Here is a 26,198-nt window from a genome sequence, read left to right as displayed (position 1 = left end):
CAGGTGGAACAGCCTGAGCAGCCACTACTGTTTCTGTTTTTCTCTGGTTTCAGATACAGCGTAAAGGAAACAAGAGCATGGAGAAAATACTTTAAAACAATAAGTGAAATCAGATAAGCCAAGAAAACCGCTTATGTCCACCATTTTCGACAGTACATGTACAGACATTCTCTGCTACAATTATAAAACAGAATGGTTCTGCAATCAGGGAATGAATAAGTCGCTTTGCTGAGGTAGAGCGATAAAGTCATTACATGCCAGAGGGATTTGAAGAGGACTGTCCGGGGCTAATGGAGAGTCCAAAGTGGTACCAGGCAGGCGGGCGACTGCAACAAATAGTGCAGGGAGACCACAGAATCAACACTAATGACAGAAGTGCCTGTACTGGTTTGAGAGCATTTCTTCCCTTCTCCTGGGAATCTCCTGTTACAGCATGCTGATGTGTGTGCTGGTGGTGATGCAACTTCAGTGAGGTGGGAGGATTTTTCTTTTCTCCTCTGAATATGAACTGGGAAGACACAAAGCATTGCTGTAAGAAATGTGCACCTGATATCTGGAATGATCTGCAAAGGAAAACATAATAAACATTCACTTCTAATCAACTGCCACTGTGAGTTGCTATAAGATAAATGGTTCCAAGACAAAGAACAAGAGGATTTAACGGAAGGATCTTCTGTAAAGAAACTTCCTTTGGGAACAAGATGAGAGTATTTGTCAGCGGCTTCATGATGTCAACATTTAAAGCACTGACAAACCCATGAAGCAAGGCTATGCTAATGCTGGAAGGCTAATTAGAGTCAAAGCAATTACTAAATCAAAAATGTGATTAAAAGGAGGTCTGAGGACTCTTTAACCATCTGCTTCAGCTCGCGACGAGCTAAAAATAAGCCACAGATCAGGAACACTGTGAAGACAAGCAGCATGAAAACATGTTAGTGAGACTTTGCTGCATGGTATACGATGTTAAAGGACAGAGGTTTTCACAGCTCAGATGGTAAATTATCATAGTAACACAACCATGATAGGGTGAAGGTTGTCCTTTACTTAGTGCGTACCGCTACAATCACTAATCATGGTCATCACAATAAGACAACAAAGAATAAGAGATGTGATAATTTGGCAATAGATGTCCTTTCTCGCACTGAATTAAGTTTTTTAATAGTAAGCCCAGAAGCCTCAATGTCTGCGGCAGAAAAGAAAACACTTTTGTTCGAAAGTACATGGATATGATCAGCTGTGGTGCATTTGAACAGATGCCAGTGAAATCTGCCTTGTTGCTTCAAGAACACCATGTTGGGAAATGTTTACTTATGCAATTTATTTATGAGTAGTTGTTTTCAAAGGAAATAGAACATTCGCAGGCCTGGAGCCTGCTGACGGGAGTCTGATTTACAGTAGCAACATGTCATAATCAGACAGCAGTGAAATGAGCACTCAGTTTTGACTTGACAAGTCGAGCCCAAGGTGTGGGTGTGATGTGCGCTGTTTTGGAAAAAAAAACCAAAAAAAAAAAACCATCTACTTCCTCTTCGAATATAAAGTCACCTATGTGGAATGTGAAGTTATGTAAATCAAGTTTGTCCCACACAATGTTAGGAAGCCCTTCTGGGAGAGGGATTAGATTCGGATTAGCTATGTCAGCACATATATGTCATCTGCTCGTTTACTGTCTCAGATTAATGCCTGCCCTTCCTATCGGATTAGGATTAGGGTTTGGACAATGCAAAATAAAAGATTAAGGGACAGAAAGGAAGGCAATTGTTTTATTAACTTCTGAACAAAGTTTACTTAAGAACGATTATCTTCTTGTTCTCTTCTTTCTAATTTCTGTTCTATGTTCTAATTTTTGTTTTGATGTCAGGCTTTAATGCTGTTTAGACATTTATAACCCTGTTTTGTTTTGTTTTTTTTTTTAATTCAGCAAATGTAGGGAGGAACAAAGATGGCTGAACAATTATTCAATTTAAAATATTTTAAAGTTCTACATATTCATTACATCTATCTGGTAGTTGCCCACTCCATATGTAAGAATCCATATGGCATATCGTTCACAAGAACTACTTGAGAAGAAGAATATAAATGGGGGTCAACATTTTCTTTTGATTCATGCGGCAGCAGATGCTGAATGCATCCTCTGTCTTATTGTCGGGGTGGGGTTAAGTGAGCATATGCAGTATGGGCAGCATGACTCCAGCATTTTCCTAATTCTTGACTGGTCTCCCAGCGATGACCAAATCAACCATTAACCACCAGAAGCTGTTCTTACACCGTTTTTCATGATCTTTTTTAGATTCTCAGAAATCTCGTACCGATGAAAAATTAACTGGAAGGTAAAATCATATAAACAGAATGTCACGTTGCCGCATAACCTTGTATGAGGTCTGACTCATTCAACACAAAGGTTCGAATGCGGGAAAAGAAAAGTCACAAAGTCTCATTTAAAATGCATCAAGGATTGTAGATGACACACTTGATATTCTCTGTATCGTGGCTCAGCTTTCAGTCAGCGAGGTTGTCTCAACAGTGCCTATTTAAAAGCACCGGAAAGCTTGGAGCATTGCCACAAGTATTGCTATCCTTGACGTGTTGTGTGGGAGTTTTACATCGGTATAACACAACACAATATATCTGCCATGTTTTTTCTCTGCTCATTTCTCTCCCTCCTCTTCTTCTGTTGTTCCACCCATCCCAATTTTGACATAAAGGCGAAATTGCTGTACATGCTGATTTTGGAGGAACCTGGCTAAGTTTCCGAATCACTCATTTGACAGGAGTCAGCCCACAAATGAGTCAAATGCACAGCGGATGAATGGCTTGTAATCATTTCTGCAGGCAAACATGTTTAACTCCATCTGCATGACTGACATCTTGGCAGAATACAAAGACTCCACTGACATTGTAATGAGGCTGCAGTTCACTCTGCTGCCTGCACCTAAACCGCGTATTTCTGTATATCTGGTCTCAAAGCTAAACATTTGGCTGCTGTATGGTGCTTTGTTTCCTTTCATTTTTATTTAGCACCTCTTGTTTTCTTCCCCGGTGGTGGCTGCCAAGTGAATATATGAAGTTGCTTGATGGTCAGGGGTGCCAGATGTCTGTTTGCCTTGTCTTCACAACCTTCAGACGGCAGCAGCCTCCCTTACAACAGCCTGGAGGGATGTGTGCTAACAGCAATTCCCCAGTTGGGAGCCTTGCAATTACAGCACCCCTCCTCTATCCCTGTAATTGCAAAGGGAGTTGCTTCCTGAGCGATCAGACTGCCAGCCAGCCACCAGGGAGACTGGCTTCATCACCTCTGGCAGCTACAGGTAAATGAGGGTGTTTTGTTGGGGAGTTAAATAAAGGTTGTTCATTAATAGAGGAAGGTGATTGATATCTTGCTTGTGCCGTCACCTTTGCCCCGAGCTGAGCTTTGCTGTATGATGGATGCAACAAGTTGCTTGAGGCAAGCGCACAGATAACCTGTGGTGCTCCTCGATAAGATACAGCAGAACAAATTGAGGGAGGATGTAAAATATTTAAGGATCTCGTGTGAAATCATGTGTGAATATGAATAGGCTGCTGTCTTGCAAGATTTTAAGTCAGCTTAAAGCAAAAAGAGAAACATGTTTTGTTCCACGTGAATAAATTCAAATGGTGGCTTGAAACATGACCCCACTTCAGATTATGCTGTGGGGACTGTTGAGTGTCACCAAGGGACAACAATGAAAGCCAGTGTTTTTCATAATATGACATTTCTCCTCCATGTGAGAAATATGACACTCCTCAATGTGGGGGTCATGGTAACACCCCCCCCCTTCCCTGCTGGTGGCAGCGGGAGGCTGACACAAGCTCCTGCTAGTTAACTGAGCTGTGCTAATTAGCCCGTTAGTGCAATAATGTGTAGGGCGGTGAATTAGCAGCAGTAAACCTTTGCCTGCAGGGATCCAGGAATCAATGCAGGTAAGATGTGGTAAGTATGACAATGAATTTCAACCATTTTCCAATATGATAAATGCAAAGAAATTCCGTGATAACGCTTTGATAAAACATATTTATTTCTCACTTCATAAAAATGACATGACTGCACCTTTTTCAATCTACTTCTCATTCAAAGCTGCTTCATTTACATGTTTGTAAAGCAGTGTGTACAGCATAATAGTGCCTTGACAACAATGGGGTTGCAGTACGTCATTAATGTATGATGCCTGGAAAAATGCTGCTGAATGTAAAAAGAAATAGGTTGAATAAAACTCAACCATATGTGAAACTTAAATACTGGCTGAAGGAGGGTTGGTTTTTATTCTCTTCAGCTCATTTGGCTGTGACTCTGTCAGCTGATGTAACACAGATAAGACCATCCTTAATGTGTGTAATATCACCTGCAGTGAAAAGATTAATAAAAAAAAAAAAAAAAAAAAAAAAAAAAAGCTTATACAGAATGGGAATGAGGATGTGCTATTTCAGTATGGTTTATTGAATGTAACCGAGTTAAATGAATCATTTTCTTTTTTTGGAAGGAGCAATAAATGATCAGAGCTTGAAGCACGTGCAGCAGGTTTTTGGGTAAAAGGATGAAAATATCCCCAATGTATCATGAAAGCAGGCTCCATTGGATCCTAATCAACATTCCTTTGTAGAAAACATATAAATAGCGGTTAAGTAAAAACATTGCAGTGGGAATTTATATTATTATATTAGCTTGAAGTTGGCTCAAGGGGCAACCATAAACTTACTGCCATTAATGGATCTGTGTTTTATTGCCGTGCTCCAGAGATCAAGACAGTGCCATCATTCAGGTCTAACTGACATGATTAGAAGCTATTACTGTATTGATCCACCTGGCAAGTGGTACTGGATCAGCTGGGGCCTGTATCGACCTGACTAAGTGGGTCCATGGACCTCTGAGGGTCAGGCGAATGTTAAGGGGATATTACCAGTTGTTTGTGAAGTTGGATCTCGTTCAGTTTAAGGGGAAGCAAAAGCAGCATTTGGGAGAGTAAAGGACTACCAGTTACTCTTCCACAATTGTGGGTTAAAAAAGGATACTGACTCCTGTTTGTAATACCCGTAAAAATATTGTGCTTTTCTAAAAAAAAAAAACAAAAAACGTACTGAGACTTATGAACCCAACAAAAAATATGTAGTGTATCATGAATAAACCTGGTTAGGCAGCTTAGTGACTTAATCTAACAATAAATTATCATAAAATAGACTTCTGAACTTTTTACATATCCACCAAATACTGTACATACACTATATAACAATATCTCCAGATTGGAAAAAAAAGGAAAGAAAAAACACCAGCATGAGTCTGTCATCATAAATTTTCATTTCAGTCCCAGCCAAAGTCATGAGCAGTCATCTGGTAAAACTTTCTATTAAAAGGTTTATAGAAGTCCCTTAACCTCTGCACCACCTCTGGGTCAATATTAGGATGGATCCTGCCTTTAGTTTTGCCCAGACAGTGTGGCTTGCTGTTCCCCTCGGGTCTCTTAAGGCAGGGGAAGCCCTTTGCTGGGTTAAAGTGGAAATGTCTCGCCGTGACCACCCTCCTGAGCCCGAGAAAATCCTGGACGCGGGCCATCTCACCTGCGGGATCACTAATCAAACGTTCTCCACTGACAAACAGCAGCTGCTCCATGGGGAAGAACTGGAGCCAGCGCTCGAGGTGCTTGGCGTACATGCCGATTTGAACTGCACTCCAAGTGGTGTCAATCAGCCCCGCCGAGATGTTCTTAAAGGTCAGGCTCTCAAATGAGGGGATGTCTGGTTTCTTGGAGCGGGTCTGGGTGTAGTCTGAGATGGCACGTGTGACTGGATCCCGGACGACTACAATCAGCTTTGTGTCTTTTGACATGGTGTAGATCCGGGCAGGGACCTCTTTGGTGACATAGTAGCTGGGGGTTTTCTCCATGGTCAGCTGACCCTCTGATGATTTGGGCATCAAGTCCCTGCAAAGAATAAAGACACATCGCTTATATTAGCACTACAGATTTTGTACGGCACAAAAAAGTAGGTTGCACAATCTTTTACTTGTTTTTGTAATGGCACCAGCTTTTCTACACCAAGGACTTATTAAAGCTCAGATAAAGGAAGGAAAGATTAACAATGACACAGTCTCTCCGTGGCAGATTTTAAAATACTGTCAGACAAGAGGGAGTCAATCATCATCAAAAGGACAATTGTAGAGATCATGAGCAACACTAAGGGAGTGTGAATGTACCTGAAGTGACAGGGACTGGTCTGCAGAGCAGAAGTGCTGTCAATCACGTGTGATTGTGTGTGAAGACAATGCACTATTCCTGACATGTTCTAAATACAAAACCTAAAGGAAGACATTCATTTCCTCCTGCTCCATTTAATCTACCTTAAGACTCCCATCCTCTTTCAAACGCTTCAATCTTCACATTGAAATACCCCACACCTTCGTTACGGCTTACAATGGGTGGTTTAACTCTGAATAGGCAGCCTTATGCCTCTTAATTTCACGCCAAGAAATATGACTGTGACTGTACCTTTCTTGCCACATTTGTCAGTAATTTTGTGTAAAAACAGGATGATTTGGAGAGCCGTCACATTCCTTCGGAGAAATATTCTTCCTGACCCTGGATGGCTTTGGTTAATCATAATATAGCCTGTTAACTGCAGCCCCGACTGGATAATGGCTAAAGTGAGCCAAGGGGGATTAGAGCTAAGCCAAACACGCTGGAGCATTAGAGGCTGGTTGACTGCCTTGTTGGCTGACTGGGTGGCTGGTTTGTCCCTCGAGGGAGAGAGATACATGGCTACAGTGATGAGAGTCGGCAAAGTTAATCCAAGAACAGAGAAGAAAACAAGTTACCTCCGGAATATGTTCAATTTGGTGTCGAGATGTTGTTCATTGAATTCCATTCAGTACTTAAGGGTGGAAGTTCCATCAGAGTCAGGAAAATGCTTGTCACCCACAAAACAATGTCTAAATAAAGTCGCTAAATAGGATAGGATTCGTTCTCAGCCACAGCCTTTAATATGTAGGGTTATTACGCGGATGTTTTCCATCAATAAATAATACAAATTATTAACAAAATGAAAACTACGAATCTTTTTTAGATGTGAAAACTACAGTATGTGCAGCTGTTTTGAAAAAATACTTTGAGACATGGGGCAACTTCTGTAGGATCTTCGGAGCAGAGCCCCATGTCTTGCAAACGCTGTGCACAGATTCCTGCCATCCCATTGTGACGTCTCACCATGTTACCCATGATGGGATGTCACGTGTTTACAAGCATCGGCCGTTGCTCCTGGAGGTTCGAGTCAGTCGAAATCATCGGTTTTTGCTCTATTTCGGTAATACTGTCATGTTTTGACTAGTGAGCAGTTGATCTAAATTGAACAACAGGAAAGTGGAGGAGCCATGTCATTAAAGTGATTACCATCATTTCCAACCATCTGTTGGTGCGAGCACAAAGAGCTCCAATATTCCTCTCCAAAATCCAGCAGCTTTCATCTTACACATTTGTGTGGTGGAAACGACCAGAAAATAGTCTGCAAGATTTGCAGTGCGGTAGGAAAAAAGCTTTAGGAAAAGTAACTATCACACCTACCTCTTTTAGCATCACGCAAAGACACAAGGTATCTGCTTTCTTATGCAATTATCCTCGCCTGGTGTCACCTGCTTTTTCCTTCCTTTCTAGGGAGGCCTTAGGTCTTACACATTTGTTCCACTTTTCTCTCCCTTAGAACCTTAACTGCCATTGTGTGGGGTGGAAAAACCACAAACCTAATCAAGGTAATAGGTAGGAGACACAAACAACTCTATCAGAACCCCCTGCAATTATCTTCTGCATCTCTTGGATACACACAAGCGGAGTGCTGTTGGCCTTTCTCCGGCCTCAAGGGACACAAAAACTTACGACCAATCAAACTTTCCACTTAGTCCCTGAGCAAAACAATCTGTGTGAGAAGTACATGCATTATTCATCTTCGCAGAGATAGAACAGGGGGGAACATCTCTGAATGAGTGGCAAGTGAGAGAGTTGCCTTAAGGGGGGGAAGGGGGCTGTTGGGGGGGGGGGGGGGGCAGATGTAGTAAGCTTTCACAATTTGTTCTGGTTAATAAACAAAGTTGCCTGGAACCAATAGGTCTCAGTGCATCCTCATTTATCAATAAGTCATGCAGAGGCATCATCGCTCAGCTTTAAGACAAGCGAAAAAAAGAGCGAGTCCGCGCTTGTAGAAGTGAGTCACAAAGCAACACGCCGACTTTTGCCCCTTCATGAATTTTGCATGTTCCTATTTGATTTCATGAAGCGGACATAACCACTCCTTCACCGCTGTTTTCAAAGTTACCAAATAAGAAGTCAAAGCTTGGAAGAGTTTCTACCTTCAACCTTCAAACATCCTCTGTCCTCTAACCTGTCCTATAAACTAATGGGGGGGGGGGGGGGCACGGCTTGGAAGATAACCAGGGAGGAAGACTGTTTAGAGAATGAGATAAAGAGAAGAGAGGTAGGAGTGGAAGGAGTAGACAGAGGATTAGATTGAATCAGTTGAGCTTTTGGAGGATTGGGACTGCATCAGTCGAAAAGCCCAAGTTGAAGTTTTTAAGTCTGATGCCACACCAGATGTGCTGTCTGCATTTTTCTACAGCAGCAGCACAAAGATGGAGCACACCTATGTTAGAGGTATTAATCCTGAAGTGGCGTGTTGTGTAATATGCTTCTGTTTTGTCAGCTGGGCAAGTCAAGTGTGTCTATTACTGTGATCTGGCTTCTTGGGAGACACACAGCATTTGAAAGATGGTTGCATTGTTTACATTCAGTGCTATCAGGAAGCGGGTTCAAAGGTAGGAATTTACAACCCTGCTGCAGCTTCTTGTGGCTGTTACCCTCAGTAATGAATAAGTAAGGAACAAGAGTAGTGAAGGAAATGCCTATAAGTTCTGCATTTTTCTTTTTATTTTGGTATCCTGCAGTGTTCTGCTTGACTGACTCTAATTGGCATCTATACTTCAGCGCCTCAGACCCCCATGACAAGGGACCGCTCCAGAGAAAAACCCCTCAGTTTATCTAATGTCATGATGAGTTCTAATCTTTTGCTGCAGCTCTGAGAGTGGCTGAGCTGCTGTGGGAATCGCTCCTCTTCTCAGAGGCAGGATGAAAGGTGGTGGTATGCAGCCACTTAGAATAATCAGTTCAATCTACCGCGAGACAAGTTCCAGACAGAAATCGAAGAGGAGTGGCAACTTTAGAGAAGGTCTTCATTTCGGTCATTGCAGCCACGCACCTGAAAGTCGTCATCATCGCACTTTACACTTCTTATAACATTCTTATATGACACTGAACAGGGCTTCGTCTGCACAAAAATGAGACTGCCTCTCCCCTAGCCTCCATTATTACTGTCAGTATGCAGAACACAAGGCCACCTGGCTGTCTGACGGAGACAGGCCCATTTTGAAGCGAGGAGGGGGAGGTTGGGGGTGAGGAACAGTGTGTCAGCCACTGGCTTCTCTCACACAACTGTCAGCCTTGCATTAACACATGACAACACTGTCAGTTGGTTGTTTATAAAGCCAGAGAGCGTCTTTTATCTGGGTGGTGTTGTTGTAAAAATGCAAACCAGTCAGGCTGGTCATGCGGCAGGTAAAAGTGATTACAGCAACAGAATTATAGGTACCTGTTGTGTTCATTAATAACTATAATCAAAGGAAGCTGAAGCAAATTGTTGATTTTGTTTTATTTATTTATTATTTTTAATCGTTTCTGCTTTAAATCATATTTAATATAGCTAAACAATAGTTAGGACGAAAGGTTTCTTATATGAGCCAGAGGTGGAAACTCAAGCCAACAGTGACCCTGTGACAACATTTAACTTGAAGGGGAATTCTGCTGATTTTATACACCACATTCTCTCCACAGCTGTTGGACCAACAATATGGCCAATGCAACAACAATATCACAAAGCAATATGAATAGATGTGACAAAGGTGAGAGAAGCAACGGAGTGACAAAACAACTGCTGCGCCACAGATGATGAGCAAACAAGGCCAAACAAAGCAATAACAAATACAATCAAGTAAGCTTCAGGATAAATTTTTTTGGAAAAGAGGAGTGGATTTATCTTCCATGAACAGGACAGAAACAGCCTTCAGAGAGAAAACGAAAGTAACAATGATTGCAAAGCAACAATAAGCAATTTCATTATACAAAACATAAGTAATTAATTGTGTATTAATATGACATCATTAATTTTCCCACATTAGTCTGACAGATACAAGCAAGAACAACGTGTTAATATATTAGGAAAAGGAAATAATGCTGCTGTTTTGGCACCTAGTAGAAATTAGATAATGTTTATTTATCAAAATGCTTCTTCTGAAATGAAACTGTTTAAAAAACAGTCTACGCCTTTAAGACATTTAAGAAAAAAGCTTTTTCAGCTAATGTCGGGTGTATTTAAAACATTTTTACTTGGATAACTATGGATATTATGATGTTATAACGCCGCTGAGATACGGAATCAGTTTGCCTAAAATGTGCATTTCCAATTTACAAGGTGCTATGATTAGATAATTCCCCATAGGTATGTGCTGGTCTGAGAGGATCAGCACACGCTAACAAGACTTCAAAAGGAGCAAAACAAAGATGACTGAGGCAGACTGGGGCTTTCTAGAGTTGCTCTGACTTGCTGTCAGGCCTGCTCTGCAGCGAAAAGGTAGAGATAGAGGCAGGAAACAACACATTCTTTCTGAAGATACCATGAGAGAGAGAGAGAGAGATGAAGAAGTCAACAACTCCAGGGGATATAATAGAGGGAACTTGCTTTGTTTCAGTGTTTCCAAAGTGCTGTAATAACTGCTGTGGTTTGACAAATTGCCTCGAGCAACATCTCTGGGGGTTGTAGCAGCAAATTAAATCTTCAATCTCCAGATTGGGGAGGGGAGGCGCACATTACCAGTATTGACAATCTAGTGGGTTTATCCAAGCAACACAGGCTTCATTATTAGTCTATCAGAAGAAAAAGAGCAGCTAAAGCTTGATTTGCTTTTTGCACGACTTGTCGTTTTTAAGTAGCGAGGTTTTGCAGTCTGTGGAAAATTTTTTGTCATACTTAAATAACGGCCAGCAATCGCTACTTTGTTCTCTGCAGTGTTTTGTTATTAATGCACGTCTCCTTCTTTTCCTGTCTATGTGCTGACACATTATTTTAAGATGGGCGATACCTATATTGAAAGCTCTCTCACTTACACCAATCCCCCCGTGTCCTTGCAGAGAGCTAAAAGTGTCGAGTAAGCAAGAAGTCACCGGTGGACTCAAGTGAACCTTCTCTTGGGAAACCCAACTTTTCTACACAGAAGTCAACTTTTCAGGCTAAAAAGCTTAAGTGTATTGTTTGAGGTTTTTATTTATTTATTTATTTATTTATTTTTATTCTTTTTCTTGGGTAGGTTCCAATGAATGCTCTTTCTGATGAACTCCTGCTGGGCTTCGTCAAAGGGCACTTTCACCCTTCTGAGCACATTTGCATACAAAGTGAAGGCAGAGAAAACATGTTTCACACTAATTGTCTGCTCTTTTATTGTCAGGGTTAATGCAGACCTCAGGGGTTCTCCAGCATCCCCTTTCATTGAGCTCCATAATACTGTTGCACTTTCTAAAGACTCACTTTAAATTTACTGCCCTCTATCTGCCACTGGCCTGCATCTAAGCTTCCCTGGGGCTCTGGGGAGGATTAGGCCGTCTTCTCTGACACCCTCAGTTAGTTAATAAGAAGGCCGCTCATTGTTCTATATGTGGACCCTCAAGAGGAAAAACACGGCTTCAACAATTATGTCACTTCTACCGTACAGAACTCAGAGGACCTTTAGATTTAAGCATGTGCTTAGTTGATAACCTGCCACAAAACGACATATAGGAGGAAGTCAGCGCCATGTCGGTATAAAATAAAGGAAGGGCCAAGAAGGAAGCTTTTCCCACGCCTTTCAGGAGTTGCCTCCTGTGCTCTGTGTGACTAAGTGTGCACAATTGTCTGCCTGCGTCTTATTCTGTCTATGAGTGAAAACGTGCTGTGTTGTGGTTGGTGTCCTGCTGTGCAGGGGCCTCTTCTCTACGTGGGGTTTCGAGCTAAGATGGACACAGAAGGCCTCCAGCGGGATGGACGCACCAATCACTGTCAATAAATGGTGTGGGCACAACTCAATGCCACCACAGGAACTGATAAGCCCACCCAGGGGACTGCTCCTCTCCACACTGCTCGCCATTAGTCTGAGGCAATGAAGTGAAACATATGGGCAAACAAATAATAGGCATCTAGACCTGGCTCCCTGCTATTAGTTTATCGCCTCAGAGACTTACTTCTGATCAAACAGGACATGGGACTGTATGATGAAATCTTTCGACAGGTTGCGCCAAACAGCTAACGCATTATATAAAAGTTCTCATTTAGGAGGACAATAAGTCATCACAGGATTATGTGGAAATCAATTCATCCAACAACAATGCACTCCATAGAGATGCCTTGTGTGTGTGTTTTTTTTTTTTTTTCCAGCATCAATAAATAATCATTAAGGGTCAAGTCGACGTTGTGGTGCTCTGCTGTATGGGGTCAATCGGTGGCTCAGCGTTCTCGCTGGAACAACTCGAGCCAAGTCGTTGTAATTGGCCAGAACACCTTACTGTGAGAAGAGCCCCTCATTATACATGTCTCGAGATGAACCAGTTTCCCGCATCCCCTGGCTGTGGGCTTGGTCTGCAGCTGGCATGTCTCAATTATCTACAACTGCTTATTTGACTACATGCATAACAGTTTGTTTTGTCTCTGCATCTTCAATGAGAACTACCACTACATTTACACAAAACATTACTCGTCAGGTGTTTCGTACTCATGCATCGCTTGGATTGTGGGCAGTAAAAACAGCATGAACATTTAATAGGTATAAAAAGCAATTATTTAAAAAAAAAAAACTTTAAGCCTGAGCAGTTTTAATTTGTTCTTGGTGCTCAGACTGGACAAAAGACTCATCATCCAAAAATGCCTCAAAAACCCATCCGGAAATTCTTAAAAGGAGTTAAAGCGAGAAGTCCTTTGAACAATGCTTCACTTCCCCTATTGTAGCCTTACAGAGCCAGCTTTGAAACAGCGTGCAGATCCTTTGACATCTCCTGTTAATCCCTGAGCTCAGTCAAATGGACACTTGAAACAGCAGTATCTCACATTAACAATGTGGCCGCTCTGATGCAAAGCATTCAAAACCGAACGTTTTCCTGGAACATTTTTGCCACGTAAAAGATCAATCATTCCATTAAATACATCATGCGCGTTCTTTTATTTACCAAAGAAATGCATATGTTGGGCAACCGTGCAGGTGAGTCAATAGTAAAGAGTTTGCATGTTGACAGGGGAGTATGGTGCAAGAACAACAGCAGCTCGAAAAGAATATTGAATTAAAAATGACACAGGACACAGTGTCAAAGGTGTGAACGCCATCACACCCCTGATCTCCGCTTCTTGACATTGATGTTGTTAGATTAAAGAACAAAACAAATTACTGCCACTGAATCAATATCTTGGATCCCATAATCCTGACTCATGCCCCTGGCTGTTCGAGAATGACAGCATTATGTAACTTGCTGGCTCCTAATCATAAACTTAATGCTGTTTAGGTGAACCCAAATGAATCCACAAAATCAGGTCAAATCTAAATGAAGGTTTTGCCACCGCTGTTGTAAAGGAAGCCTCAGAAAGTCCATATTCAAGGACAAATGTATCAGAATTCAATAAATGGTGAAGGTCATGCAAACAAGCAGGTATCGATTGTGCGTAGTAAATGAACATGACTGGGAAGAGTTGCCAGAAAGGTCAAGCTGAAAGTTTAGGTTGGAGGAACATGTGTGCAGGACGTTCCGCTGTATTTCTGTGCAGCTGACATTGGAGGTTTGACGGGACGTGCAGTTGTTAAAACGCCAAGGTTCAATATCCAGATGTGGACAGTGTTTTACATAATGCCTTCTGCTGAGGTGACATTTATTGCCTCATAAACAGCATTTTTAAATGAGGCTGAGATTCTGTTTCTATAAATGACAATATCCAGTACTTATGAAGTGTGTTTATTATGAATAGTGTGAAAAATAAATATATTATGGTTAAAAAAAAACTGCAAAGATTTTTAGTTTGTGCTTTACTTAAGACTGTAACAGGGGAATAAAGGTGACTATCAGTTTACTCTGCTTTTATAAACTGAGATTAAGAGACACACATCAAATTTCAATTACAAATCTTTGTGTACTATTCCTTCACAATAGTATTCTCAATAGTGTGAGGCAATTTATCTGTAGGATCATGTTTCTTTAGGCGGTAAAAAGCAGCTGTCTTAAATTGCACTGCTCTTTATCATTATTTAGTTTTCTCTTTCTCTATCTCATCAGCTCTCACATAATCCATTTTGCTAGAAACTTAAATCAAATATCAGACGATTTACATTATAGCCACAGATTGTATTCTTTTTACTTCAGAAATCTTGTGCAGCAACAGATTTGTGCAGGGTGACGGGGGTTCGGAGTTTTAGGTCAGCAAATTCATCGTTGATCGAGTCCGAATAACCACAACCAGTTTTTGACCCCCCCTTTTTTTTTTCAAGAGATATTACACATCTTTCAGTTTTGTTTCGTTAAATGATCTTATGGAATGCATTTAAGTTGCTTGAAGTGACAGGGTGCTGCTTAAATTCCTTCATCGTGAAGGCATTAGAAGCCCAGGGTGTAATAAAAAAAATGTGTGAGAGCGGTTGTCAGGGTCCATTTAACTTCCCCTCTCTCATCCTCTGTGTGTGTGTGTGTTGCTCACTAGTATCACTGTCATGTACCTGTACCACTCCAGCCCCTTGTCGTAGTTGCGGTCAAAGAAGTGCGGCTCGGCTCCCACCGCCCTGATGTCCGGGTGCAGGCGCAGGAACTCCAGCAGCGCCCGGGTCCCTCCTTTCTTCACCCCGATGATGATCGCCTGGGGCAACTTTTTACTTTCCGACCCGTTGAGGAAACCTGACATGGCATTATCATCCAGCGCCTTCGCCTCGCCTCTAATTTCATCCCACTCGTCTCCTCTGCTGTCCACATCGTTCTCGTTATTCAGCAAGTCCCTGGACGCCCCCAAAGAGGACTCCCGGTGGGCATCAACTTCTACGTCCCGGCCCCGGTTCACCGAGCTGTACGGCAGGTTCGGCAAAGTGTAGCAGTAACCCACACAACAGTAAATCATGTAGACCCAGAGGGACAACATTATGCAGAACACGAAGAGTTTGTTTTTCACGTGGGATGATGGCACGACATGTAGACTGTGTAAAATCGGACTATATTCCATAGGACCGCCGTGAAAAGAAAGTTATATTCCAGTTAAGAGGCATTTTGACGGAGGAGCATCACTCCCGTACCGCGGCTCACATTACGCCCGGTGCCGCAGCTGATGCTGGGTGTCCCTGAATGACAGGACGAAAAGTTGTATTCTCAGTAAAAAAAAAAAAACAAACAAACAAAAAAAACCCTGAAGATTAGAAAAGGCAGAAAACAGGTGGTGGAAATATCTCCAGGTGAGCCAAATGCGTGCGTCATGGACTGAGTTGGTCTCCCATCACTTGCTCTGTGTGAGCGCTCACTGAGCAACACCAAGTTATCTACAGCCGACCACGGCGTCAATGGACCAGAGCATCTGGAGGCAGCTTCCGGTGAACCCCTTCAAACTAAATCCCTCAAGTCCAACTATGACCTGGATGACTGAGAACCCGGAGAGACTTCCACAGTAAACCGGCTGTAAAAAAATATTTTACTTCATTTACTTCAGCCTTATCAGTGAGCTAGTATATCATCACGTAAGTCGAGCACATTGTTAGAAAAAGGGTTTTTATTCTGTTTTATTTTGTTACTTTCACTGCAGATGGAAAAATGAAATCTTATGGCAATGACATTTTCATTTACAAATTTTGCCAATCAGTTTAGGTTAAGTAAAAATGACCGCATCACAACAGTCTCATGTGTTCAATCTCCATCGTTACGGCTGCATACATCTGTTGAACATTTTTAATATGTTAACAAATCAAATTCATTATTATTATATTTCATAACTGTCTTGACAAGGTTTCTTTTACAATATTCCATTTATCTGATTGGTACTGACAAAATTTTATGGCTTCATTTTACTTTGAAATTTCCAAAAGGTTCCGATCTTCCTCTGTCTTTGCTTGTCTACTTGATTGGGGGTTCAGAACAGTCCCTGCAATCTGAGCTAATCTCATATAGTACAGGCTCTAATGACAAATACTGCTTGTCATCTTAATGTGAGTAATAAACATTAGGTTTGCAGTACAGGTGAAGTTAAGTTCTTGTTTTATTATTGGGTCTGCCTTTGAAAGCTTCTGCAAACCTTAAAAATAGAAACATTACAGAAGCAAGTATGGCATCAACAAGGTGGTCCTCAATGTAGGGGTCTGAAAACAGGTTAACTCAAATTAACAATTTTCCGCTTCAGTCCATACATGTATATTATTCCACAGGGTGAGCAAAACCTTTGCTTTATTGGAACTTCGTAAAGCCGGTTGCAACCAGGCAAACAAGTGGCACAAGAGAAAATACGTGACACGGTTTAGCTGCTTCTTTTACGACTTCACACCCTTCCTGGTAATTTGGGGTTGAACGGTTGAGTGAGTCAGAGTTAATTGGCCTTACAATCCTCCCTAATTGCCCTCATAATCATTCCAAACAATGCAAGTATGCAGTTTTACATAAACAAATGTTATCAGCACCTTTTACAAGTCCATAAAAATGAATTATTCACTCTATAAGCATGCGTTGGTGCAGCCACAGCAAGTTCTAATTACAATCAAAATGTGTGAATCTGTGAACTCTGAGGTGCCACTGGAAGCTTGGCTCGTGTTCGTGTGTGTTTGCACCTCCTGTTGGGGCAGGGTCAAAGGCCTTCGGTCCCACTGCACCCCTCAGCCAGCAGGGGATTAGCAGGATTACCCCAGAGCTGCCGTGTCAGTCAGAGTTTCGCCAGAGACAACCCTGCCCCCCTCTTCTAAGCCCCTTGTCTCATCTCTCAGACACTGTATGATAGACAAAGTCTGCCCGTGTGTGTGTGTGTGTGTTTTCAAATCCTAATAGGCGTATTTCCACAGTTCATGAGTCCAAGATAACCTCTTAAAATACGTGTGTCAAGGGGTTCATTAGAGCTACAGAGTCAAGGTTTGCCCTTTCCAGTACGTATAAGTCATGTTTGTCTTTGCACTGTGCACTGAATCTGTGTGGAAGCTGAACAGTTGAGTTGTTAGCATATGACCGTAATGGTCACTTTGAAGTCCAAAAAAATATTCTATCTCTTATGCAAACAGAAGAAGATTGAAGTCATTTATAGTTTAGGTAGCTGTGTTGTTGCCGGACACCCTTTCACAACAACTTTATCCCACACCCAGAGCTCACAAGGTCTATAAACAAAGCTGGGAGGAAATTACTACACATCTGTTTTGAAAGAGGTACAACATGTTTCTCTAAAAACAACCTTTTTTATGACAAAGTATACATCACAACCAAATTTATTCATTTATCTTCTACAGCTTATCCAAATTTGGGTCACAGAGGTGCTGGAGCCAATCCCAGCTCACACTGTGCGAGGGTGGGGTGCACCCTGGACAGAGGGCTAACACACAGAGACAAACAACCACTCACACTCACACTCAGACCTACAGACAATTCAGAGTCACCACTTAACCTAAACATGCGTGTCTTTGGACGGTGGGAGGAAACCCTCGCAAACACAGGGAGAACATGCAAACTGCACATAGAAAGGAAACACACTGAAGAGCACCCATGGTGCCAGAGCAGCCATCTTGGCAAAGTAAGTGAAGTCTGTCCTTAAAGGGTTGAATAACGCTGTCTGTGAATTTGGCAAACACAAAAAGTCCGACTAATACAAATAAGTAACATCATGTGTTGCAATGTCCACCTCACAAACAAAAGGCCAATGTTCACTATTTAGGAAACTGCAAATTGCAGATGGCAGCTGATTGTTTGTGTTGTTTGCTGTTTAATAGGTAGGACATTGTGGGATCATTTTAATATATAGCACATAGTATAAACTATACATAGATAGGTAGGTAGGCATTAACTTGAATGAAAGAGTTACACTTAAACTTATGTATTGATCATCAATGCATTTGTAAGCCACTAAACCATAACAGCTGTAGACTTCAAAGCAGAGGACAATCATGGGGGGGTGAGACATAAAGTAAGTAAGACGATGGGGGACGATGCACGCTGACAAACACACACACCCGTACAGGCGGAGACACACTCTGTGTGCTGATTGGTTCCATTTGCCGTGCTTCATTGTGCATGGCGACAATACCTCACACACACACACACACACACATGCCTACACACCCACGCTCACACAGATGTGCACTCAAAAGGAATCAGGAGAAGTAAACTGGACAAACTAAAAGAAGTGCTTGACTTGGTCTACACATCCTCAACATGATTACACTAACTTTGCCATGTCAACACATTCCTCCTCTCCAGCCTAAACAAATGACAGAGGAGCAGCGCTCACCTCATACATAAAAGCCAAACAGCCAGATAAAGCCCTTCATCAGATGGACACACACTGATGCTGCATTTGGCCATGTCAGCGTGTATCATGTCCTGCACCAAGTATCTGCAACATAAGCCAGTAACCTGATCTAACTTAAATGTATTTGTGTTGTCATTCTTCCACTATTTTGCCAATTTTGTGAGTTTCAAAAGTTCCACTCCAAAGTAGTTTAACATCCTGAGTGTTCATTCTAGAGAAGATTGCTGTTGCTTCATTGCCAGAAGAAATTAAGAGTTACTTCCTGACATTTGCTTGCGTGGACCAACCGGTCCAGATGTAACTTGCATGCATGTTTATTCTGGCTCATATGCTTCACACATTTTCAGCACAGTGGCACAAATGATCTGCACAACATAATACGCCTCAGTTTGAAGGTTGATTCATTCTGAGACTTAGATTAATTGTTATTATGAATGGTATTTTGAGAACATTATTTTATGCAACAGATATAATGAATAAAATGATGAAATAATCCAATAATTATTTTTTGTATTAATAATATAAATATAAATGGTGCATGAATTCTTCAGTGACAGTGAATTGGAACTATAGCCCCAAAATTAGAAATTAGTTCATCATTGAGCCGAAGTGAACATTTGAGTCAAATGTATAGACATTCCTTCACAAGGCATTGTTGACACATCACATTTAAGAGAATGGAAACAAAAAACACTGAAAGCATTGTGGGCAGGGAGAGGAACAAAGTCTATAACTTTTTTTTCTACCCGACAAGGACAAGTGGCATCCAACACATTTTCCAGCACAATATAACTGTTGACAACATGAGCTTGTTTATCATCTTCTCCGTCAGCATGTTTTCACTTTCCAGCCTTCGGGCAGCTGAGTCGGAATCATATGTCCACGTGTATATTTCTGTGTGCGCGTGTGTTTATATGCTTATGCTGTAATTACAATCTGTGTTCATGTCCAATTTGAACATGTAGCCAATACATATCCAGCCATGCACATACATGATGTCATGTCATGCTAATGTCACCGCTGGAAGAACCTCCAGATGTCAGAGATCTGAACCCATTAGAGGGTAAAGTGGACTGATGGATGATATCATCTGCAGCTTTATCCCAGAAAGAACAAACAAACGCAAACAACAGTCGGACTGACTGAGGTCTTAGGCACGCAATACCCTCAATCCGATGACAGGGTTATTTGGTGAGCCAAGAGGCAGATGAAGGCACTTCTCTGACTCCTTAAGTCCTCATTGAAGGTCTTCAGCTCTAGGTAAAGCCATTTAAAATGTCTATAAATTCTCTGGAGCCGTGCTTGAGACCATCTTATCTTCTGTTAAGGAATAGCTGTAGCCTGAGAAGATTTTCTCCTTTGATCCTGTAGAAAAGGTCTTATCCCTGACTGCCGTCCTTCTGGACAGGAAGGCGGCCCTGTGGCAGGTTGCAAAGATCAGAAAGGCTTAGATGTGCAGCGCCTGCCAAGTGTAGCACAATCTCAAAGGGCCCATTTGGACTGTTTGCGCTTTCATTTCACATGAATGTAAAACAGTGGCTGTGTTACAATGACATAATAAAAGATGCGCTGACTTTTACGCTGATGAATTAGCATTTGTGAAATCAAAGCATCCCACATCCAGCTGCACTGCTTTGAAAACAATGAATATTGCTCCCATTATACCAATGATGACAATCCTGATGTGGCTCATCACTGCAATTTAAAAGCATTTATCCAGTAAGATAAATGAGAGCTTCCCAAACATGTTTAATGGCATTAGGAGAAAAAAAATCCTTCCACTGACACAGGCTATGTTTATATTCCCATCTTTCTACCCTATAAGGACGTTTCTTTGAACTGTACACAGGCCACAACTTTTTGTTAATCTGATTTGTTCCAGTAAACAGCTGAGGACATCAATGTGCTGAAACACATTGTGAATGAGTTGTCTGGATGTGTTTCACAGCATCCAAATGTTTCACAACTTTATTATCAAGGTTTCGCTATGAGACAACTTTATCACTTCATTATCAGGTCTATTTTAATTTAGATGTAGATCTTCTTTCACTTGCACTTCCACTGGATTATGTATTTACACAAAAACAATAATCAGCAAAATCTGTGGCAATAAGGTCCATCTTATAGGGACAACTTTGTTCTCAGAGAATGTCATATTTGTTTTATTTATTTTCTGTTTTCTGTCTGTTGACATGCTCAACTGCTCAAGAACCTGTGGCAAAATTAACCTTACGGCACGAAGGAAAAAGAAGAAAGATATACATGATTTCTGCTCCATGATCACCGCCCTGTCCCTTATTCAATATAAAATTTTGAATTTCAAGCGTAATATGCTTTATATGTGTCACATAAGGCATTTGAAATTCCAAAAGTAACTTTCATCAATTTCACAAACAAAAAATGCCGTTGACTGGTTCCAAAAACAGCTACCACAGGCCAAAAGAAAACTTGATTAGTTGGAATCAAAATGTTACCAAGAATATTCACTTGCAACAGTGGCAACTAGATACCCCCAAGTCTAAAGCTTGGAGGCTGGGTATCCCTCAGGGGGTATATCCTGGATGAAAATGCAACCCATTATTCGAGCTGAGAACAGGTGCTTTCAACAAAGAGCACTGCATCATTACAGTCCTATGGGAAACGAGGGAACATATCAAGGTCAAAGAATTTACGATGTGGCCTTTCAAAGCAAACCAGATCAGATGCTGTGGTTGTGAGTCAAACTACTGAAGCCATTTAGAATAAAGATGAAAAAACAAAGAAAAGAAAGCAAAGCATCTCCTGAACTGACAAGTAGTGAACCAGTGCCCAGCAGAATAATTGGATCCCTTCATGAAAGTGATAAAAATCTTTTGATTCTCGCGTATCACAGGATGACACATAAACATCTGAAATACTGCAGTGCAGTTATTATTTAATTCTTTATCAAACATGAACACAGCTCAAGTGAGCGCTGAGCGTTCTCTCCGTGCTCTCTAGATCTTCTGATGAAAGCTGAAGACATTTTTTCCATAAATCATAAATTTAAGTTTCTAACTCAATTATTTGATCTTTATTCTCAACTAGGATTTATTGCTCTGCGGAGAGACCGAGCATGTCAGCGATACTCTGAAGTCAAGCGAGAGCAGGGCTGGTGCCAAGAAAAATCTCTCACAGAAGCTCCATCAGGGTGGGGGTCCTCCTCAGACACGTTATGCTCCACGTCTGCACCATTTCTGCTTCCTCGTGCTTTTGCGTCAGAATTCCTGACGTGCCTCTCCACTTGCTTCCCTTTCAGCTCACTCATCTCTTCAGATTACAAGTATTCATGCATCGAATTTCTCTGCTCAGAAAGTTTGAGCATCTCTTGGGTCACTTTAGAAGAACAGGGTATAGACCCATCGCTTCTAAAGCCTCCTAGTGGAGGGATACCTCAACGTGGATACTCTGCCTTTTGATCAAGGCCTTGCTCTCTAACTCCAGTCCTCTCCCCAGCCTCCATCAGGGACCTTGGTTCCTGTCTGTCCAAATCAGAGTCCCTTTGATGTGGGTGGAGATGACAAGGCTGTGTGGTCCCTGTGCCCCAGGCTTCCTTTGTTACCACAAGCAAAATATGACAAGGTCACTCGGGGGGAGGAAAGGCCTCCCCGTATCATCACATAACCTGCAATCTACCTGTGTGATGGGGTGCAGTAATGGGACGTCTTTGGCTACCTGTTTGAATTAATATACTTTTTGAGTTGCCTAACTATTGAAATTTTAATATTTTAACTTGAGACAGATTTTAAAACATAGTTTGGTCAAATCTACCACGCACTCTTGCATTATATTTGACTGAGTATAAGTAAAATCACAAGACAAACGTTATGACTATGAGATCTTGGCACCATCAAAATAATGCTCTAAATTTAACAATAAAAGCGCTTTGATTTGAAGGCGAGATTTATGTGCATGGCAGAAATAAACTCCAAATAATCCTCAGAGCCCCTGGGTTGCAAAACTCAGAAGTTTAAAGTTTATTATGCATGCAATCACAGCTCTGTTTGAAAAGTAACAAACTCAAGGCATTCCCAGGCAAACCACTTAAATAAATCAGAAATATCTGAAACACACATGCTGCTTGCCTCTGAATGGCGCTCATTAGAAATGTACAAGGTCATTTTTTATTCTTCCTGTTGTGTTTTCAGTCAGTCACGCAGTTGTCATTTTGTGTCAGTTACATGTGCAGAGAGTGAACTGAAATGAAGTAAAGCTGGTCAAGCTGGCAAGTACTCAACCCCCCAAGGAAGAGACAAGACAAACATGATAAGAGGCTGTTGGTAAAATTACAGACTGCAGGCAGCTCTTAATGGAGTTCAGCTCAGGGTTGAGGGAAGTGAGGTCGGTCGGTCACCGAAGCTCCTACACTGACGTTGACGCTTCCTACATTCCTGCACACCAGTGTCAACAGTCGAAGTGGCTGATTATTACAGGAAAAATCTGCCTTTTTAATATGAGTGCTGGGAAGTCGAACTTCACTTTAGTTTAATATGTCCACAAAGAGTGCTCATTTTAACGATAATGCACTGATAGCACATCAACTAAGCATGAAGACGTGAAATGAGGCCAACACAAACAGTGTGTTAGAGCTTACGAACTCTCTCTGCAGGGCCACCCGTGCTCATTAGCATTGGATAAACACACCGCTGCAGTGGAAACCTGTGTAGTATAGGCATATTTCATCAGAATTGTGACAGCCCATTGAAAATTCAACCTTTTCCAGATTTACTGTATACGCTATAGCACTAAGGGTGGGCAAATACCTCTAACCCCATAGCTGTTCTATATACTTTCCTGCAGGCAAGATCAAAATTCTGAGCAATTTTGCCAATTATACATGACAAAGGTCTTAACTCAGGCATTCAGAGCTCTCCAAAGATTTGATTTATGGACCCTTTAGTTTTCAGTTTGGCAGAGCCACGCTTGACCTGAGTCTCCAAAGCTTTAGGGTAGAACAAGTGCTGTAGGATCCAGCACTCCAATTCAGCTTTCAAGTCGTCCGAGAGGATGCGGTATTTGTCTGCTCCATCCACATTTTCCTTTTCCCATGGTCCATGAGCAATCAGTATTAATATCCTGCCTATAAATCTCTATATCACTGGTGGCTGCCGGCCCGGGGAGGAGTTGGCTTGTCCCTCAGGTTGCTCGCCTCACATCATAAATCCTGGACCATCTGAGCTTAATCTGTCTCTCAGTTCCATGAAATGCCAAGGCTACCTCAAGGCCTCGGTTTCCATGAGTGTTGGTCTGACATCAAATGTGCCATATGTGTGTGTGTGTGTGTGTGTGTGTGTGTGTCTGTGTGTGTCTGTGTGTGTGTGTGTGTGTGTGTGTCTGTGTGTGTGTGTGTGTGTGTGTGCTTCAATGCGTGAATCATCTGCCAGGATACATTTCTATACAGCACATGTTCCACCTACACCTGCAACGATGCCATGCAGTGGAAACAGCCATAATCAAATGTTATTAAGCTCGAAAAGAAAACGCTGAAATTTACCGAAACCGATCAATATTCTGATGTTGGGACAGGTTAGTGTTACACCTAGTCATTAATGATTACATTTTTGGATTTCATTTTTCATCTTAGTTTTACGCAAAAATCTATGAGGTCATATAGGGATGTATTTAATTTCCTGTCCAATATTTATCTGTGTAGGGACAAGTTTATACCGCAAATTCCTGCCACACACCGCTGCAGAAATATATTAAACAATACATACAAGGCAGCACAAAACATAGATTATACAATTATGCAATAAAATTTCCATCAACGATCGATGATAAGTACCAGATTATTCATGTCCACATGACTCATTTGCCATTAAAACTGAATCAACTTGAGTTTACCTACCTATTGATCTCCCAAAAAGAAAAAGCTGTGTTTCCTCACTGACATCTGCTCCACATTCAGTTTCTCTCTCTTTTCTCTTTTTCTTTAACAGAAGAACTGGCATGTAAATACATGTACTGTCTGTGAACACAAATAGATTGCAGCTGGTGCTCACCACACCCTAACAAACAATTAATTGAATCGGTATTTGGGGGGAAAAAAGTGGTACAGAGTTGCATGCCAAGAACATTGAATTATTGTAAGACTTAATGCGTCAATGAGTTCGCTACAGGCTAATACCTGTCACTTTTGTGAACCACTTAGTGTTTATGTGCTGAAGGCTGGTAAAGCATAATAGAGGCTCATTGTGTAATACTGAGCTGTTATAACTGACATTCAAAGAGCCAAACTAGCATGATGAGGAGTTCAGTTAAGTTAGCCACTTCTGTGGCCGTGAAGATAATGTATTAGTCCACGTAGGTGCTTCGTTTATGACGGTACGATGATTCCCCCAGATAATCCCATCTGTTAAAATGGATTCAATATTTCACAGCTTCGTATAGAAAAGCTTGTTTATGTCTGCGGTGCTATTTCTGTATCGTTAGCACCCTGCTAATTCCCCTCATTTTGTCCTCCTCCACTAGTCCACTAGTATTTGATAAATATAATTTATCAAAAAAAATTTTTTTCTTTTCATAAATGTAATATTATAATGTAACATATTGCTAAGATTGCAGTTAATGATATAAAAGTTCCCTTTTTGTTCTTACTATTGACTATCATCTAACCAAATATGTTTGCGTCCTACAGTGTTTTGGTGATGAAAGGTCTGTGCTGAGGAAGACAACACCTTGAGAGCTGAAATAAAAGCACAATTTTCTCAAACCCTAACTCTTTAAATTCTGTTACATTTCTCAAGCCATGCTTGTCTCCGCATACAGAGTGAAAAAAATGATTTTCAGGTTTTATTTCAGCTCTCGTGCGTTTGTGTCTGGATGCTGAATATCCAACCCACCATCCGTGCTTTGGGCTCCGCTCATGTACCTGTAAACTCCAGGCCTACTCACCAGCAGACCTGCATTTAGTGCCTGAAAGGTGTTTGTGATAACCATCATTTTCTGTCATTTGATGCATGTTAAAACAGCCCCTGTAGCTTGAGACCTGTAATATCTTTCCCCTTCAGATGTCACAGCATTTCATTAGGCCTGTTGCGAGGCTTGCTGGCGCTCATTATGGCTCTGTATATCCCTTTAAAGATACAACACAAAGCCTAGCCTTAGTACTCAGTACTGCCTAAATGGAGGGGCGAGCTTTGTCTCTCCACACCCAGTCTTTAAGAGACAAGAAAGAAAAGCTTCCTGCTTTTTACACATTGTTTGACTGCTATCCTAATATCGGTGATCAATAGGATCATAATCTTTTCAGATGTGGTATTAGCGGTGAAATAAAATACTGTTTATCAAAAGGAAGTAGGCTGTTGGTTCACAGTGCTAACCTGTTGCTTGAGACACGCCTATTTGATGAACATGTCACACTTTTCTTTAATGACAGACCAAAGGCTGGTAGAAACCCACCCCCCACAGACTGATTGATCTTGGTAACGTGATGCTATGTGTCTGAAGATAAAACCCAAATACGTTGCAAACAGCAATGCTGCCAATGTTCTCCCCGCCGACTGGGCACCCTTTAACCTGAGCTCTTAACATGCTATTAGATCCCGCTAACGCCCTGTCGTTGTTTGTTTTGAGAAAAGCCAACACCTCTGTTTTGTTTCCAG

General features: G+C 41.5%; 2 protein-coding genes across 2 annotated transcripts in view; both read right to left on the bottom strand.

The window, feature by feature from the left end:
- Positions 1 to 26,198, bottom strand: part of LOC115047234 (immunoglobulin lambda-1 light chain-like) — a 357,726-nt gene that overhangs the window by 280,044 nt on the left and 51,484 nt on the right. The gene's annotated exons all lie outside the window — the stretch shown is intronic.
- hs3st3b1a (heparan sulfate (glucosamine) 3-O-sulfotransferase 3B1a) lies at positions 4,014 to 15,454 on the bottom strand. The gene is made up of 2 exons (XM_029509321.1): positions 14,822 to 15,454; positions 4,014 to 5,933 (listed from the first exon to the last, which is right to left on the bottom strand). Exons 1-2 carry the CDS (start codon positions 15,313 to 15,315, stop codon positions 5,315 to 5,317), a joined length of 1,113 nt encoding a protein of 370 aa, XP_029365181.1. The 5' UTR covers positions 15,316 to 15,454; the 3' UTR covers positions 4,014 to 5,314.

This window comes from Echeneis naucrates, chromosome 8, assembly GCF_900963305.1.
Source record: "Echeneis naucrates chromosome 8, fEcheNa1.1, whole genome shotgun sequence".
Classification (NCBI taxonomy): Eukaryota; Metazoa; Chordata; class Actinopteri; order Carangiformes; family Echeneidae; genus Echeneis; species Echeneis naucrates.
This window is presented reverse-complemented; position numbering and strand designations above follow the sequence as displayed.